Genomic DNA, 16,093 nt, shown 5'->3' with positions numbered 1-16,093 from the left:
ATTCCAGAGTGTGGGGGCTACTAACATGGGCAAACATTTTATATACCGTCGTGTCTCCATAAAGAGTTACATTTATTTTTAGTTTGATGCAGGACCCCAAAAGATGTTTTCTGGAAATTTTATCAAGACTAAGAAATATTATGCTCTGGTTGCCATTCTACTACTTTTCATTTCTGTAGCGCTACTAGACGTATGCAGCGCTGTATACTTGAACATGGAGAGACAGTCCCTGCTCCACAGAGCTTACAATCTAATCAAGGTAGACAAACAGGACCCGCTCATATCCGCTGACTATTTTACCATCAGAAGACAGTCTGATTTAGCCAGAGGTGAAACACTACCCTCAGAAGGTGGAGAGTTGGGCAGAGAGAGAGAGAGCGCGAGCCTTTTTTTCAAAATGACATAAGGAGACCCAAGACCTAATTAGATGCTATCGTGTGAGGCTTGAGTGGGAAGGAAGACTGAACCTAGCCCTGAGGATCATGATTTACTCAGACTGTCCCCTTCTCTGTAGCTGCTGACCTGCTTTTTCAATCAGATTAATTCAGTGGTTCTTAAACAGGATGTCGGGACACACTGGTGTGACACACATACCTGGGAGGCGTGTCGTGGGGGGGTCAGTAGGAGGCAGCGTTCTCCATGTTGGCAGCAGCATGCTGGGAGGAGGTGAATGGGGCTGCGGATGCCATTGTGGTTCCTTTGGTAATGAAATCAGGAGAGAGCCCTCTGATATGTAACGTGTTGTGGCTGTGTAGGAAAGGTGAACAGAAAGTACTCAAGGGCAATGGCATGACTTTTTTTTAAAAAACTTTTTGGCTTTGTGTTCTATAATTTCCTGATTGCTGTTGTGATTGTATTAACTAGTGATGGAAGAAAGAACAAATGGAGCACATAGTTTTCTCTTTTTTTTTTTTTTTTTTTTTTTTTTTCCAAGAATTACAAAAAAGTGACTTTTAAAGCATACCTTTTTTTTTTTTTTGTTACATTTGTACCCCGCGCTTTCCCACTCATGGCAGGCTCAATGCAGCTTACATGGGGCAATGGAGGGTTAAGTGACTTGCCCAGAGTCACAAGGAGCTGCCTGTGCCTGAAGTGGGAATCAAACTCAGTTCCCAGGACCAAAGTCCACCACCCTAACCACTAGGCCATTCCTCCACTGTTACTACTATTTGAGATTCTACATGGAATGTTGCTATTCCACTAGAGGTCGGCCCTTGCAGATCACCAATGTGGCTGCGCAGGCTTCTGCTTCTGTGAGTCTGACGTCCTGCACGTATGTGCAGGACGTCAGACTCACAGAAACAGAAGCCTGCGCAGCCTTCTACATGGAATGTTGCTAGTGGAATAGCAACATTCCATGTAGAATCTCCAATAGTAGCAACAGAATCTCAAATAGTAGCAACATTCCATGTAGAATCTCCAATAGTATCTATTTTATTTTTGTTACATTTGTACCCTGCGCTTTCCTACTCATGGCAGGCTCAATGCGGCTTACATGGGGCAATGGAGGGTTAAGTGACTTGCCCAGAGTCACAAGGAGCTGCCTGTGCCTGAAGTGGGAATCGAACTCAGTTCCTCAGTTCCCCAGGACCAAAGTCCACCACCCTAACCACTAGGCCACTCCTCCACTGTTGCTACTATTTGAGATTCTACATGGAATGTTGCTATTCCACTAGCAACATTCCATGTAGAAGTCGGCCCTTGCAGATCACCAATGTGGCCGCGCAGGCTTCTGCTTCTGTGAGTCTGACGTCCTGCACAGACTCACAGAAACAGAAGCCTGCGCAGCCTTCTACATGGAATGTTGGTAGTGGAATAGCAACATTCCATGTAGAATCTCCAATAGTAGCAACATTCCATGTAGAATCTCCAATAGTATCTATTTTATTTTTGTTACGTTTGTACCCTGCGCTTTCCCACTCATGGCAGGCTCAATGCGGCTTACATGGGGCAATGGAGGGTTAAGTGACTTGCCCAGAGTCACAAGGAGCTGCCTGTGCCTGAAGTGGGAATCAAACTCAATTCCTCAGGACCAAAGTCCACCACCCTAACCACTAGGCCACTCCTCCACTCCACTCCTCTGTGGCAGCTAAAATAGGGGACTGTTTGAAATGGAAACTTAATGTTACACGTGATAGAAAACACAAGGACCTATTTCAGAAGCCTGTTTATTTATTTATTTTTTTAAGAAAAGCCTTGAAAACTAAGGCCCCCAAGTGGTGGTGTTGGGCACTGCATCCTTTTTCCAGTATACTTGAGTAGAGAGGTGTGGTAGCCGTGTTAGTCCACTTTTAAAGGTAATCATCAATAGAAATAAAACAAAATAAAACATGGAAAAGAAAATAAGATGATGCCTTTTTTTTTATTGGACATAACTTAATACATTTCTTGATTAGCTTTCGAAGGTTGCCCTTCTTTGTCAGATCGGAAATAAGCAAACGTTGGTAAATGACAGTATATATAAGTGAAACATCAAAGCATTTCAGTTGCAGTCTAACAGGATGGGGGTGGGTAGGTGAGAGACAGGAAGATATGCATGGAGACAGGAGGGTGACAAAGCAGTACAATTCTATGGTTTATAATGGGCTAGAAAACCCAGATCTTTGTTAAATCCTGTCTGGTGGGTGTCAAAATATTTAATCATTCTGACTTCAAAGGTCTTACCTTCCTGTATTGTTTTAAAGTTACCTTTCAGGATTCTTACTATGAAATCAGAGTATTTCATGCTGGTGAAGCAGTGTGTAATGATCCTTTTCACTTGTTGCACTATACGGTTATTTTTGGAAACATTTTAAGCCTTTATTGTGCTGTTTTGAGGTCAGAGGACCTGGCGCTGGTCACCCTGGATTAGATCACGCAGTGTGTGATAGAATAAAACACCTTCAGTGAGTGGCTGTTCCCTCTTTAGGGAGAAGAAAGGTTAAGGACGTTCACAGTATTTTAATTGACCCTGGGTTAAGATTATTGTTTTCCATCTGGGCATCCAACATTTTGCACCACACAAAGTACATAACAATGGGCAGTTTAATTTGCTTAAAAACAATTACCTAGGATTTTTTTTCCCCTATCTTATGCCCGTGTATCCTGCTTGCTTGAAATAGTAGAAGTCAAAATTCCTTCTTTCCCTGTCACAGCCTTCCCAGAGACCTTTCAGTGGAAGGCAGTGAAAGTTAACCCTGTGGGTGGGGCAGGAAAGTACTGTCATCTGATTTGCAGTATGCGTGAATGCTGTAACTGATGGGAAGTTAAATGTATTGAATCCATGCATAAGACATCTCATAATTGTTCTTAATTAAGTGCATCAGAATTTCGCTAGCAGTGTGGGCTGGGTATAGAATATTTTGGAAACATTAGTCAACCCTGCCCTTTTATTGATGTCTAGTTCGGGCTTTATCCCTAGGTGGAAAAGATCCTTTAGCAACACACAGACACCAGACTTGGGGACAGTATTTGCAGATTTTTGAGCGATGCCTGGTAGTTGGCCCCTGACTGAGGAATGTTGCTGCAACAACTGATTTGAGGGAGGGGATATAGGAACATGGAGAAAAAAAAACATTCCTGGGAAATGTGCAAATGAAGGTTCACAACATCAGATCTGAGCCCTGCTTCTGACTGAGCTTTAAACCCAAAGAAGAAAGAGGAACTTGCCATACTAGGAAGGAAAAACAAAATTGTGAATGTGAGATAAAAGAATGAGAGGAAATGGATCAACCTGGTGTCTCAGTGGCATCGCCGTGCACCATTGCCCCCCCCCCCCCCTCTGTGCACCTGGACTGTAAATGTCACCTCTGCAGCTGAGCCAGGAATCAAACCCAAGTGCCTCCTGCCAGAGGCGTAGCCAGACCTCACAGTGGGAGGGGGCCAGAGCCCGAGGTGGGTGGGGCACATATTGGTCTGCTGCCCTGCCGCCACTCCCCTCCGCCACCCTGCCGCTCCCCACCTACTGCCGCAGCAAATACCTCGGCTGGTGGGGATCCCGAACCCCCGCCAGCTGAAGCGTTGTCCAGTGCCAGTCTCCGGCGCCACCTTGTTACCTGCCCTGCTCTTGTCTTCCCCTCACGTCCGGCATGCTCCTTTTAGTGAAATTAAACCACTCAGACGGGGATAATGAACGTAACAATTATTGCAAAGACCCCAATTCCTATTGGTCATTTGCACCCAGTTTGACAAATAATGCTGGAACATTGAAGAATCCTAAAAACCATTAAACATACTTTAAAATGAAGAGCTTGGGGGAGGGGATCTTCAGGGAGGAGTTATCCTGTTTGTCCTGATTAGATTGTAAGCTCTGTCGTGCAGGGACTGTCTCTTCATGTTCAAGTGTACAGCGCTGCGTACGTCTAGTAGCGCTATATAAATAAGTAGTAGTAGTAGTCTTTGGGATTCCGGAATCTTGCTACTCTTTGGGATTCTGAATGGAATGTTGCTACTCTTTGGGATTCTACACGGAATCTTGCTACTCTTTGTCCTTATCCCTTATTTGTCATGTTTGTCTGTCCTAATTAGATTGTAAGTTCTGTGAAGCAGGGACTGTCTCTTCATGTTCAAGTGTACAGCGCTGCGTACTTCTAGTAAGTAGTAGTAGTAGTTCTTGCTTCTCAAAACCGAGCTTCTCATTTCCCCCCCCAAACCCACCTCCCCGCTCCCCCCGTTTTCTATTTCTGTTGATGGCTCTCTCATTCTCCCTGTCTCCTCAGCTCGAAACCTTGGGGTCATCTTTGACTCTTCTCTCTCCTTCTCTGCTCATATCCAGCAGATTGCCAAGACCTGTCGTTTCTTTCTTTACAACATCCGTAAAATCTGCCCCTTTCTTTCCGAGCACTCTACCAAAACCCTCATCCACACCCTTGTCACCTCTCGTTTAGACTACTGCAATCTGCTTTTTGCTGGCCTCCCAGTCACCTCTCCCCTCTCCAGTCGGTTCAAAACTCTGCTGCCCATCTCATCTTCCGCCAGGGTCGCTTTACTCATACTACCCCTCTCCTCAAGACCCTTCACTGGCTCCCTATCCGTTTTCGCATCCTGTTCAAACTTCTTCTACTAACCTATAAATGTACTCACTCTGCTGCTCCCCAGTATCTCTCCACACTCGTCCTTCCCTACACCCCTTCCCGTGCACTCCGCTCCATGGATAAATCCTTCTTATCTCTTCCCTTCTCCACTACTGCCAACTCCAGACTTCGCGCCTTCTGTCTCGCTGCACCCTACGCCTGGAATAAACTTCCTGAGCCCCTACGTCTTGCCCCATCCTTGGCCACCTTTAAATCTAGACTGAAAGCCCACCTGTTTAACATTGCTTTTGACTCGTAACCACTTGTAACCACTCGCCTCCACCTACCCTCCTCTCTTCCCTCCCGTTCACATTAATTGATTTGATTTGCTTACTTTATTTATTTTTTGTCTATTAGATTGTAAGCTCTTTGAGCAGGGACTGTCTTTCTTCTATGTTTGTGCAGCGCTGCGTATGCCTTGTAGCGCTATAGAAATGCTAAATAGTAGTAGTAGCATTGTCAGGGGGTGAGAGGGGGCTTGGGGGCTCTCTGTTTAGGATTTAAAAAAAAAGTTATACGGGTGCCAGCATAGCATAGCTTGCCCTTCTGGTCCTTCCAGAATAAGATATTGAGGAAGCCTGGAGCTAGCACTGATCCCTGTGGCATCCAACTGGTCACGTTCCCTCTACTACAGTGCGTCCCGTTGACCTCTGCGCTCGTGGTCTTGCTGCTCTGCTTAGCAATAATAGTTGTGAAAAATAAAGGAAAAGTAGAATTTTAATGACATTTCTAAAAAAAATCTTAGCTGAACAGATCTTTTTAAAAGGGCTCTAGAGGGTAAGGTTCCAAGAAAGTAAAGTTTGCACAACCCAAAGGCAGCGTCTAAGTAATGGCCATTTTTCAGAAAATGAAACCTCTTAGCAGAACATGGGCTATAATTAGTGGTGAGTGTGGGTGGTGGGGGGAACTGAGGTCACGGGTCCCTCCAGGTAACCTCCTTTGGGGGTTTCTTCAGTGCTTACAGTATCACAGTGTCTGTGATGCTCGGAGGAGTTGTACAGTGCCAGGGATAGTTTCTTTCTGTGCCAGCTGCAGAGTGAGCCCTCAGATCTCAGTCTAATACAGTGCTTGCTCTACTTTGACGATGGAAGGCTTCTTTCTGTCCCAGTGGTGTAGTCAGACCCAGTATTTTGGATGGACCCAGAGCCTTCCACACCATGCCATCCTCCCCCCCCCCCCCAGCCCGAGATCTAAAAAAAAATGTAGTTTTTTCTTTTCATCTACCTCATCAACATCTCTCCTCCTTTGTGGCGTCTCAGCGTCTGCCTGCCTGTCGCTGAACCCCGTCCTTCCCCAGTGTACCTTAAAAGCGTCCCCGGCGCCTGCAGTGATCCATTATTTCTTCCTGTGCCAGCCCCGCAGGCTTCCATCGGCCAGATTCCGCCAGGCAGGAAGCAGGAAATGATATCAACAAGTTTGGGATCCGGCCGATGGAAGCCTGCGGGGCTGGTGCAGGCAGCAGTAATGCATCACTGCAGGCACTGGGGATGTTTGTAAGGTACAGCGGGGAGGGGCGGGGTTCAGCAATGGGTGGGCAGATGCTGGGGTGCCGCAGAGGAAGAGAGATGTTGATGTGGGGTTCGGCTGCTGTGTGGGCCTGAGCCAAGAACGGGTGGGCCTGTGCCTACCCAGGCTGACCCGTAACCAGTGGCGTAGCCACAGGCGGGCCTGGGTGGGCCAGGGCCCACCAACTTAGGGCTCAGGCCCACCCAAAAGTAGCACACGTTTAGTGGTAGCTGGTGGGATCCCAAGCTCGGCCAGCTGAAGACTTCCTCCCGATGGTAACGAAAACGCTGCTCTCCATGATACCGGCACCTGCGTGTGTTCAGTTTTCAGCACGTGCCTGCTGCAGACTGCCAAGGTGGAAAGAAGCGTTTTTCCCAGCAGCTGAGATATTTTTTGGGTGGTGGTTGGGGGAGGAGGAGAACAATTGGTGCCCATCCAGTTCTTCCCTATGCCCACCCAAAATCTGTTGTCTGTCTACGCCCCTACCCATATCTACGCCACTGTTCTTTCCCCTCATACCCAGCATCTCTCTTTCATCCTTCCCCATTCTCTACTCTGCTTGTCCCTCTTTCCTTTCTCTACATGTTGTGCAACAGCCCTCGGCATAGTAGCCTCTGCCTGTCATTCACCATGCTTCTTGTCATAGGAAAAAATTCAGTAACAAGTAGGGGTGGGTCGCTATTACAAATTTTAATCGCACTTAACCACGTCATGCATTTTGGGCCATAAAGTGCAAATCAAACAAAATGTAATACTGAAACTGAAAATCAATACTTGAAAATCCTGCACATACTTTCCAATTTTCAAACCTTGACCCAGACATCTTCTTTGAACAGATGATCAGCATTTATTTATTGCATTTGTATCCCACCTTATCCCACCTCTGCAGGCTCAAAGTGGCTTACAATACATCATGAGTAGTGGAAGAATGTTGGCAAATAAACATTTAGTATTGCAGGGTTTTGGTCAACATGATGATAATAAGACAGAGTAATAGTGTACAAGCAGATATTAAGAGACAATTCTAAATATAGATGGGCGATTTGTACATGTTCACATTGGTTGATCTTTGTGGTATGCTTTATTAAAAGGTGGGTCTTCAGTAATGAGCGGAAGTTGGTTTTCTCGTAAACCGATTTCAAGCTGCGTGGTAGTGCATTCCATAGCTGCGTGCTCAGGTAGGTGAAGTTTGATGCATGCATTAGTTTGTATTTCATTCCTTTGCAGCTGGGGAAGTGCAGATCAAGAAATGTGCGGGATGATCTTTTGGTATTCCTAGGTGGTAAGTCAATCAGGTCTGACATGTGTAAGCTGGTGCATCTCCATGGATAATTTTATGAACTAATGAGCATACCTTCAAAGCGATACGTTCCTTAAGTGGGAGCCAGTGTAGTTTTTCTCGTAAGGGCTTGGCACTTTCAAATTTTGGTTTGCCAAATATAAGTCTAGCTGCAGTGTTCTGGGCTGTTTGGAGTTTCTTGATTATTTGTTCTTTGCAGCCGGCATATAGTGCGTTGCAATAGTCTAGATGACTGAGCACCATTGATTGTACCAGGTTGCGGAAAACACTCCTGGGGAAGAAAGGTCGTATTCTTTTTAGTTTCCACATTGAGTGGAACATCTTCTTGGTTGTGTTTTTCGCGTGGTTCTTTAGCGTTAGGTGTCGATCAATGGTCACTCCAAGAATTTTTAGGGTTTCTGAGACAGGAAGGTTTAGGGTTGGTGTATTAATGGTGGTGAATTCTTTCTTGTTGTGTTGGGAGGTGATTAAAATCCTGCACATACTTTTCTGAGTTTTCTAATATTGACCCAAACATCCTTTTGGAAGGGGAACACATTCTCAGCGTGGATGAGATTATCCTGCACATCCTCTTCAATTTGTAAACGACCTGATTTGAAATGAAAGTAAAATCTTCTCAGCAGTGGATTGGATATGCTTATTACAAGACTGTCTATCAGCATGCAAATTTATTCATGGGCCTTACCTCAGTCTGGAAGGATGTGGATAGTACAGAGAAGGGCTTCTGTAATGGTGTGGGGGTCTGCAACAGAGTCACTTCCCTCAGCCGCCTTCAAGGGACCTGCAGTGATTCCCACATGACGCATTTAGCGCTAACCCGGAAACCTTGGCTTACAGTGTTCAGCAGCGAAATAGGATGGTGCATGAGAGGGGGGATGGGATGTGGCAGAAGCAAGTCTTCTGGGTGAGCAGTGTGTGCCAATCGGTACTGTTGTTTGAGACTCCATGAAGGAGTCACTTTACTGGCTCCCTATCCGTTTCCGCATAGAGTTCATACTCCTCTTATTGACTTACAAGTACATTCACTCTGCAGCTCCTCGGTACCTCTCCACTCTCATCTCTCCCTACATTCCTCCCTGGGAACTCCGTTCACTGGGTAAATCTCTCTTATCTGCACCCTTCTCCTCCACCGCTAACTCCAGACTCTGTTCCTTTTATCTTGCTGCACCATATGCCTGGAATAGACTTCCTGAGCCGGTACATCAAGCTCCATCTCTGGCCATCTTCAAATCTAAGCTAAAAGCCCACCTTTTTGATGCTACTTTTAACTCCTAACCCTTATTCACTTGTTCAGAACCCTTATTTTATCATCCTCACTTTAATATTCCCTTATCTCTTGTTTGTCCTGTTTGTCTATCCTAATTAGATTGTAAGCTCTGTGGAGCAGGGACTGTCTCTTCAAGTTCAAGTGTACAGCGCTGCGTACGTCTAGTAGCGCTATAGAAATTAGTAGTAGTATGAGGTCTGAGGTAAAGTGGGGGGGGGGGCAGTATTAAAAAAAAATACAGCCTGTGTTAAAATTTTAATCACGTTAACGCATTAATTGCCCACCCTTAGTAACAATTGACAAACCCTCCTTCCAATACCAGGTACTTCGTTAAATAACACAAGAACAAGTATCTACTACAATAAAACTCACCCTCAACGTTCTGAGGACACTGACGTCAGTGAAGCCAAGCTCTGACTTTCTTCAAAAAGGTTCGAAGGTTCGTGTTGGTGAAGCCACCAAAATCGATCCGGGCCCCGCCCTCGAGGGTGGAGCAATGGCAGAACAACGAAGGGGTTGGCAGGGAGGGAGAGGGGGGGAAATCGCTCCGGGCCCCGCCCTCGAGGGTGGAGCAATGGCAGAACAATGAAGGGGTTGGCAGGGAGGGAGGCGGGGTGGGTGGGAAATCGCTCCGGGCCCCGCCCTCGCGTCTAACGTCATGACGTTGGGGGCGGAGCAATGCCAGAACAGCAAAGGGGTTGGCCACGGAGGGAGGAGGGTGTTGGCTACGAAAACCTTGCTAGCGCCCATTTCATTTGCTCTGAAACGGGCTTCTTTTCAGTCACAGCACATATATCATACCTGTCATACCAAACCATCACTGATTCTCAGAAGTTAAGCAGCAGCAAACCTACATGAAAAGGCAAGATTTTAAATGTAGTGTACTGTGTCCTAAATAGCTGTAAACCCTCTATTGGATAAACAGAATAGACCTGACTGCCAATAGATCCCACATGCTAGCAGAAGACCGCACCACAGAGAAACGGACACAGACACTCGCCAAATATAGAGTAAGCAACCACATATTAGAGAAATGTACAGAGAACCATTCTTTGCTGTGCTGTTCACTGCAGCACCTCACTCCCTCCAGTTCCTGAAGGATGGTAAAAGGGTGGCTTTTCAATTAGGGACCAGGTTAGCTCTGCTCTTCTGCTCCGAATCCTCCTCCATCTCCTTTCCTGATCCCTGAACATAGCAGCAGCACGGGGCAGCCTGCCACTACTTGTGTAAAAGAATTCAGGCTATAAATTAACAATATTAAACCTATGACAAAATCAAATGCAGATTTTATAAATTTACTTCTTCCAGGTACTAGGGGGAGGGGGTGAGGGAAGTTTTGGTGTGGGACACTAGACTACTGGGGTAGAGTGGGAGGGTGCGGCTAAGGGGGGGGGGCTTCTGTTTGTGGGGCAGGGGATCATTGGGGGTCTGCGACTAAGGGGAGGGGCTTCAGTTTGTGAGACAGGGGTCCCTACGTCCTTCCCTACACCTCTTCCCTACACCCTTTCCCATGCACTCTGCTCCATGGATAAATCCTTCTTATCTGTTCCTTTCTCCACCACTGCCAACTCCAGACTTCATGCCTTCTGTCTCGCTGCACCCTACGCCTGGAATAAACTTCCTGAGCCCCTACGTATTGCCCCATCCTTGGCCACTTTTAAATCTAGACTGAAAGCCCACCTCTAACACTGCTTTTGACTCGTAACCACTCGCCTCCACCTACCCTCCTCTCCTCCTTCCTGTACACATTAATTGATTTGATTTGCTCACTTTATTTTTTGTCTATTAGATTGTAAGCTCTTTGAGCAGGGACTGTCCTTCTTCTATGTTTGTGCAGCGCTGCATACGCCTTGTAGTGCTATAAAAATGCTAAATAGTAGTAGTAGTAGTCATTGGGGGATCTAGAGGTCCACCAGACCTCAGCCCCTTTGTGTTGGGGGGAGTTCTAGAGGTTCACCGGAGGGCACTATACTACCGGGCTAGGGTGGGAGGGAGAGTGCGGCAAAGGGGGGCTTCTGTTTGTGGGGTGGGGGGTCACTGGGGGTCTGAGGCTAAGGGGGAGGGTTCCGTTTGTGACATGGGGGTCGTTGGGGGTTCTGGAGGTCCACCAGACCTCAGCCCCTTTGTGTTTCGTATTGGGGGGAGTTCTGGAGGCTCACAGGCCCTCTAGCCCCCCTCCCCCCCCCCCCGTTCAGGCTGGTTTAACATGTCTGGGCTTTTTTTTTTTTTTTGACAGCTTTGACCTGTCAAACAACTTCTGCGTGAGGATTCTGCAGGCACAATCCTCCCCCAGAAGTACCTTTATGATCAAAGCTAATATCGTGCATAAATTTGCCTTCTATTACCTTTGATCATAGGGGTGAAATTGCCCCGCATGTTCCAGCGCAAATTTTACAGCGCTGTTCAGAACAGCACGGGGTTTTTGATCATCGACCCCTGAGTGAGTTAAAAAAAGGTTTTAGCTAAATCCAGATACATTAGTGGCAATCAACACCTCTAGCATCGTGCTGTCCTAGTCTGAGTCATTTTTCGTTGCTGGTGGGTTTAGCCAATTTTTTTTTTTTTTTTGCCTAGTGTCCAAATGAGGCTAAAGTTGCATCCAGCAAGACATTGGGAACTTGTGTGCATGTGACCCATGTTTCAAGACAGAGAGTATAATCTGATTGTTGCCATACCACCTGGTCATATAGATACTGGGGTAGAGTGGGAGGGTGCAGCTAAGGGGGGAATAGACTTCCTGGACCTATACGTCTAGCTCCGTCTCTACCTGTTTTCAAATCTATGCTGAAAACCCACCTTTTCACTGCTGCTTTTAGCTCCTAGCCACTACTCAATTGCCCTCCCCTTGCCCCTTCCTTCCTTCTCACCCATTACTTCCCTCACCCGTAATTGTCTTGTCTGTCTGTATTATTTAGATTGTAAGCTCTTTTGAGCAGGGACTGTCTCTTTGTATCAGATGTTCAGCGCTGCGTGCGTCTGGTAGCGCTATACAAATGACTACTACTACTACTATTTAGCATTTCTATAGCGCTACAAGGCATACGCAGCGCTGCACAAACATAGAAGAAAGACAGTCCCTGCTCAAAGAGCTTACAATCTAATAGACAAAAAATAAATAAAGTAAGCAAATCAAATCAATTATTGTGTACAGGAAGGAGGAGGGTAGGTGGAGGCAGGTGGTTACGAGTCAAAAGCAATGTTAAAGAGGTGGGCTTTCAGTCTAGATTTAAAGGTGGCCAAGGATGGGGCAAGACGTAGGGGCTCAGGAAGTTTATTCCAGGTGTAGGGTGCAGCGAGACAGAAGGCGCGAAGTCTGGAGTTGGCAGTAGTGGAGAAGGGAACAGATAAGAAGGATTTATCCATGGAGCGGAGTGCACGGGAAGGGGTGTAGGGAAGGACGAGTGTGGAGAGATACTGGGGAGCAGCAGAGTGAATACATTTATAGGTTAGTAGAAGAAGTTTGAACAGGATGTGAAAACGGATAGGGAGCCAGTGAAGCGACTTGAGGAGAGGGGTAGTATGAGTAAAGTGAGCCTGGCGGAAGACGAGACGGGCAGCAGAGTTTTGAACCGATTGAAGAGGGGAGAGGTGACTAAGTGCAATGCTTGAACTGGATGGAAAAAGGCCAAAATGAGTCATTCCGTGTCAAGTGGACCAATTTTAAAGGTCGTCCCCACCTCACCATCTCAGATTTTGATGAAATATGGTACATAGTTTCTTTATGATAAAAAAACTAAGCTGTGCAAAATTTTAGTTCAAAAGACTAAAAATTGGAGGTCCTAGGGGACCTCAAGTAAAGGGTTGCAAATTGTCGCCTGAGCAAAAATGACATTTTGGGCCAACTTCCAGAAGCTAAAATTTTGCACAGCTTAGTTTTTTATCATAAAGAAACTATGTACCAAATTTCATCAAAATCTGAGATGGTGAGGTGGGGACCCCTGGTCCACTTAACACGGAATGACTCAAATGCTAATAATAATAATAATACTGTTTTTTTATGTCTTGGATGGAAACGGTTTCAGCTCTTTAATGCCAGCTGTTTTCAGGTAAGATTAGGTCAAGAGATGTTTACCATTACGTTGCTAAAATGGACATATTCCCGTTTTACATCTTCCATTTTTTTTTCTGTCGCAGTGTGTTTTAAATTGTTGTACATGTTTGCTTTGCAGATTGGCAGTCTGGATGGCTATTACCATTTTTATCACAGCAAAACTATCAAAAGGTCTGCGTTGAGAAGCCGAGGCATCCACACGTTCCTTAGCATGGACCCAAAGGTACGGTATTATCTGTTAACCCTTTAGTGTCCAATGTTCCCATCAATCTGTTCCCATATGGCTTATTACGGGAACATTGGACACTAAAGGGTCGTGCTTCTGCTGCTTTTCAGAAAGAAACATTGTGAATGGTTGCTACTTAAGTAGCAACGTTGGGTACTGGACCCTGGGAGCTGTGCTTGATGTTGTCCTTGGCACAAGGGTTTCCACTGCAATGCTTGAACTGGATGGAAAAAGGCCAAAATGGTGAAATTACACCCCCTCACACACAAACACACACTCTCTCAGTGCCCCAGTAGCTGTAGATAAATATCCAGAGCAGCATATAGAAAGTTTTTAAACTGAATTACAAATGAAAGAAGCAGGAGAGCACTGAAAGACCAATACATTTGTTTAGGCAGGTTGTTTCTTTTCTTTATTAGGCCCTGTAGCTCCAGAATGTGCTTGCAAATGGTGGCAAAAGGCTTAATTTGCAACTACTACTACTTAACATTTCTAGCGCGCTACTAGGGTTATGCAGCGCTGAACAATTTAACAAAGAGAGACAGTCCCTGCTCAAAGAGCTTACAATCTAATAGACAAGTGAACGGTCGGTCCGATAGGGGCAGTCAAATTGGGGCAGTCTGGATTCACTGAACGGTAAGGGTTAGGTGCCGAACGCAGCATTGAAGAGGTGGGCTTTAAGCAAAGACCTGAAGACGGGCAGGGAGGGGGCTTGGCGTACGGGCTCAGGAAGGTTGTTCCAAGCATAGGGTGAGGCGAGGCAGAATGAGCGGAGCCTGGAGTTGGCGGTGGTGGAGAAGGGTACTGAGAGGAGGGATTTATCCTGTGAACAGAATTTAATTCATAACCAAATTTGCAATGTGTTCCCTTCCAGCCCAGTAACAGTCAGCTGGTTGGTACAGACTGTGGGTCCCATTCAGGGCCTGGTACGTGTGCATTCTAAATCTGGCCTGTAGGTGTTGCTGTACTGTGGAGAGTGGCTGTAGAGAATGACATGGGGACAAAGTTTGACCCTGTCCCGTCCCTGTGGCTTCTGTCTCTGTCCAGTAGGTGTTAACTGCACCATGGAGATTGGGTGTTCCTAACCCACTCCTGCTCAGCGCTATGAACGTGGTCTTCGTATCCCCAGTTACCCCAACCAGGAAAAATTCCTAGAAAAGGTCGTTTAAAGAAAAGTGATAAATGAGAATCTTGATTAATGCTGTCGATAGACATGGGGGAAAGCCACTGCTTGCCATGGGATCGGTAGCAGGAAAAGGTTTCTGCCATTCAAACTTTGAATTCAAACGTGCGTGGGAGGAATTCAAACGTGTGGGAGAAACACAAAGGAATCCTGTTTAGAAGGAATGGATCCACAGAATCTTAGCAGAGATTGGGGTGGCAACGCTGGTAATTGGGAAGCAAAACCGGTGCTGGGCAGACTTCTACGGTCTACGCCCTGATTGTGACTGAAAAGATAGGGATGGGCTGGAGTGTAAATTTTAAGGGGCTTCGACGTTAGCTTCAGAACTTAGTACAAGAATAGTGCTGGGCAGACTTCTACGGTCTGTGACCCGAGAAAGGCAAAGACAAATCAAACTCAGGTATAAAGTATCACATACCATGTAAAATAAATTTATCTTGTTGGACAGACTGGATGGACCGTACAGGTCTTTATCTGCCGTCATTTACTATGTTACTATGTTACTCTTTGGGGTTCTACATGGAATGTTGCTACTAATTGGGATTCCGGAATCTTGTAACTCTTTAGGATTCCAGAATCTTCAGAACATTTAGTACAGGAACAGTGCTGAGCAGACTTCTACGGTCTGTGCCCTGAGAATGGCAAGGACAAATCAAACTCAGGTATACATATAAAGTATCACATACCATGTAAAATGAGTTTACCTTGTTGGGCAGATTGGATGGACCGTACAGGTCTTTATCTGCCGTCATTTACTATGTTACATGCGGGATGTCAGACTCACAGAAACAGAAGCCTGCGCGGCCGTTTCGCTGATCTGCAAGGGCAGGCTTCTACATGGAATGTTGCTAGTGGAGGAGTAGCCTAGTGGTTAGCACAGTGGACTTTAATCCTGGGGAACTGGGTTTGATTCCCACTGCAGCTCCTTGTGACTCTGGGCAAGTCATTTAACCCTCCATTGCCCCTGGTACAAAATAAGTACCTGAATATATGTAAACCGCTTTGAATGTAGTTGCAAAAACCTCAAGTCCCATTTCCCTTTCCCCTTTTCTGCTTTTAAGAGTTTTTCTGGTGAAATTGACTGTTTGTTTTTTTGTGAGTGCAGTTTAACAGATGTTATTAAAATGTTTGTGCCCAGGATAACGCTTTTGTATGCATTGTGAGGGATTAATGTTTGTGGACTGAACGAGTGCAGGTGATCTTTGAAGAAGCTGGGTGCACAGAGCTTGCATTGTTTCGACTGATGAAGTATTCCCATTCTATGATCTAATTCTATGAACTTTTAATTCCTCTGTTTTTGAATAACTGAGGGGTTTTTTTTTTTCAAAAGGAGTTTTTCAACATGAGAACACTGCTGTGCTTGCACATCTGTGATTTACTGAGCTCTGCTACAGGCAAAAAATAAGGAAATGTCTCTCTTTAAGTGTGGGCAGTTGTTTGACTGTGGTGACATGAGAGATTGAGTGGTGTCCAGTGGCATACTTTTGCCCCTTTTCCAGATGTGCATGA

At 45.8% G+C, this 16,093-nt stretch overlaps 1 protein-coding gene across 1 annotated transcript in view; it reads left to right on the top strand.

The window, feature by feature from the left end:
• The window catches only part of PCSK6 (proprotein convertase subtilisin/kexin type 6), a gene marked incomplete in the record, with an annotated part of 362,327 nt that overhangs the window by 35,983 nt on the left and 310,251 nt on the right, over positions 1–16,093 (top strand). The window contains 1 exon segment of the mRNA XM_030189752.1: positions 13,294–13,398. Within this exon segment, the coding sequence (XP_030045612.1) occupies positions 13,294–13,398 (105 nt within the window).

Source organism: Microcaecilia unicolor, chromosome 1 (genome assembly GCF_901765095.1).
Source record: "Microcaecilia unicolor chromosome 1, aMicUni1.1, whole genome shotgun sequence".
Lineage (NCBI taxonomy): Eukaryota > Metazoa > Chordata > Amphibia > Gymnophiona > Siphonopidae > Microcaecilia > Microcaecilia unicolor.
This window is presented reverse-complemented; position numbering and strand designations above follow the sequence as displayed.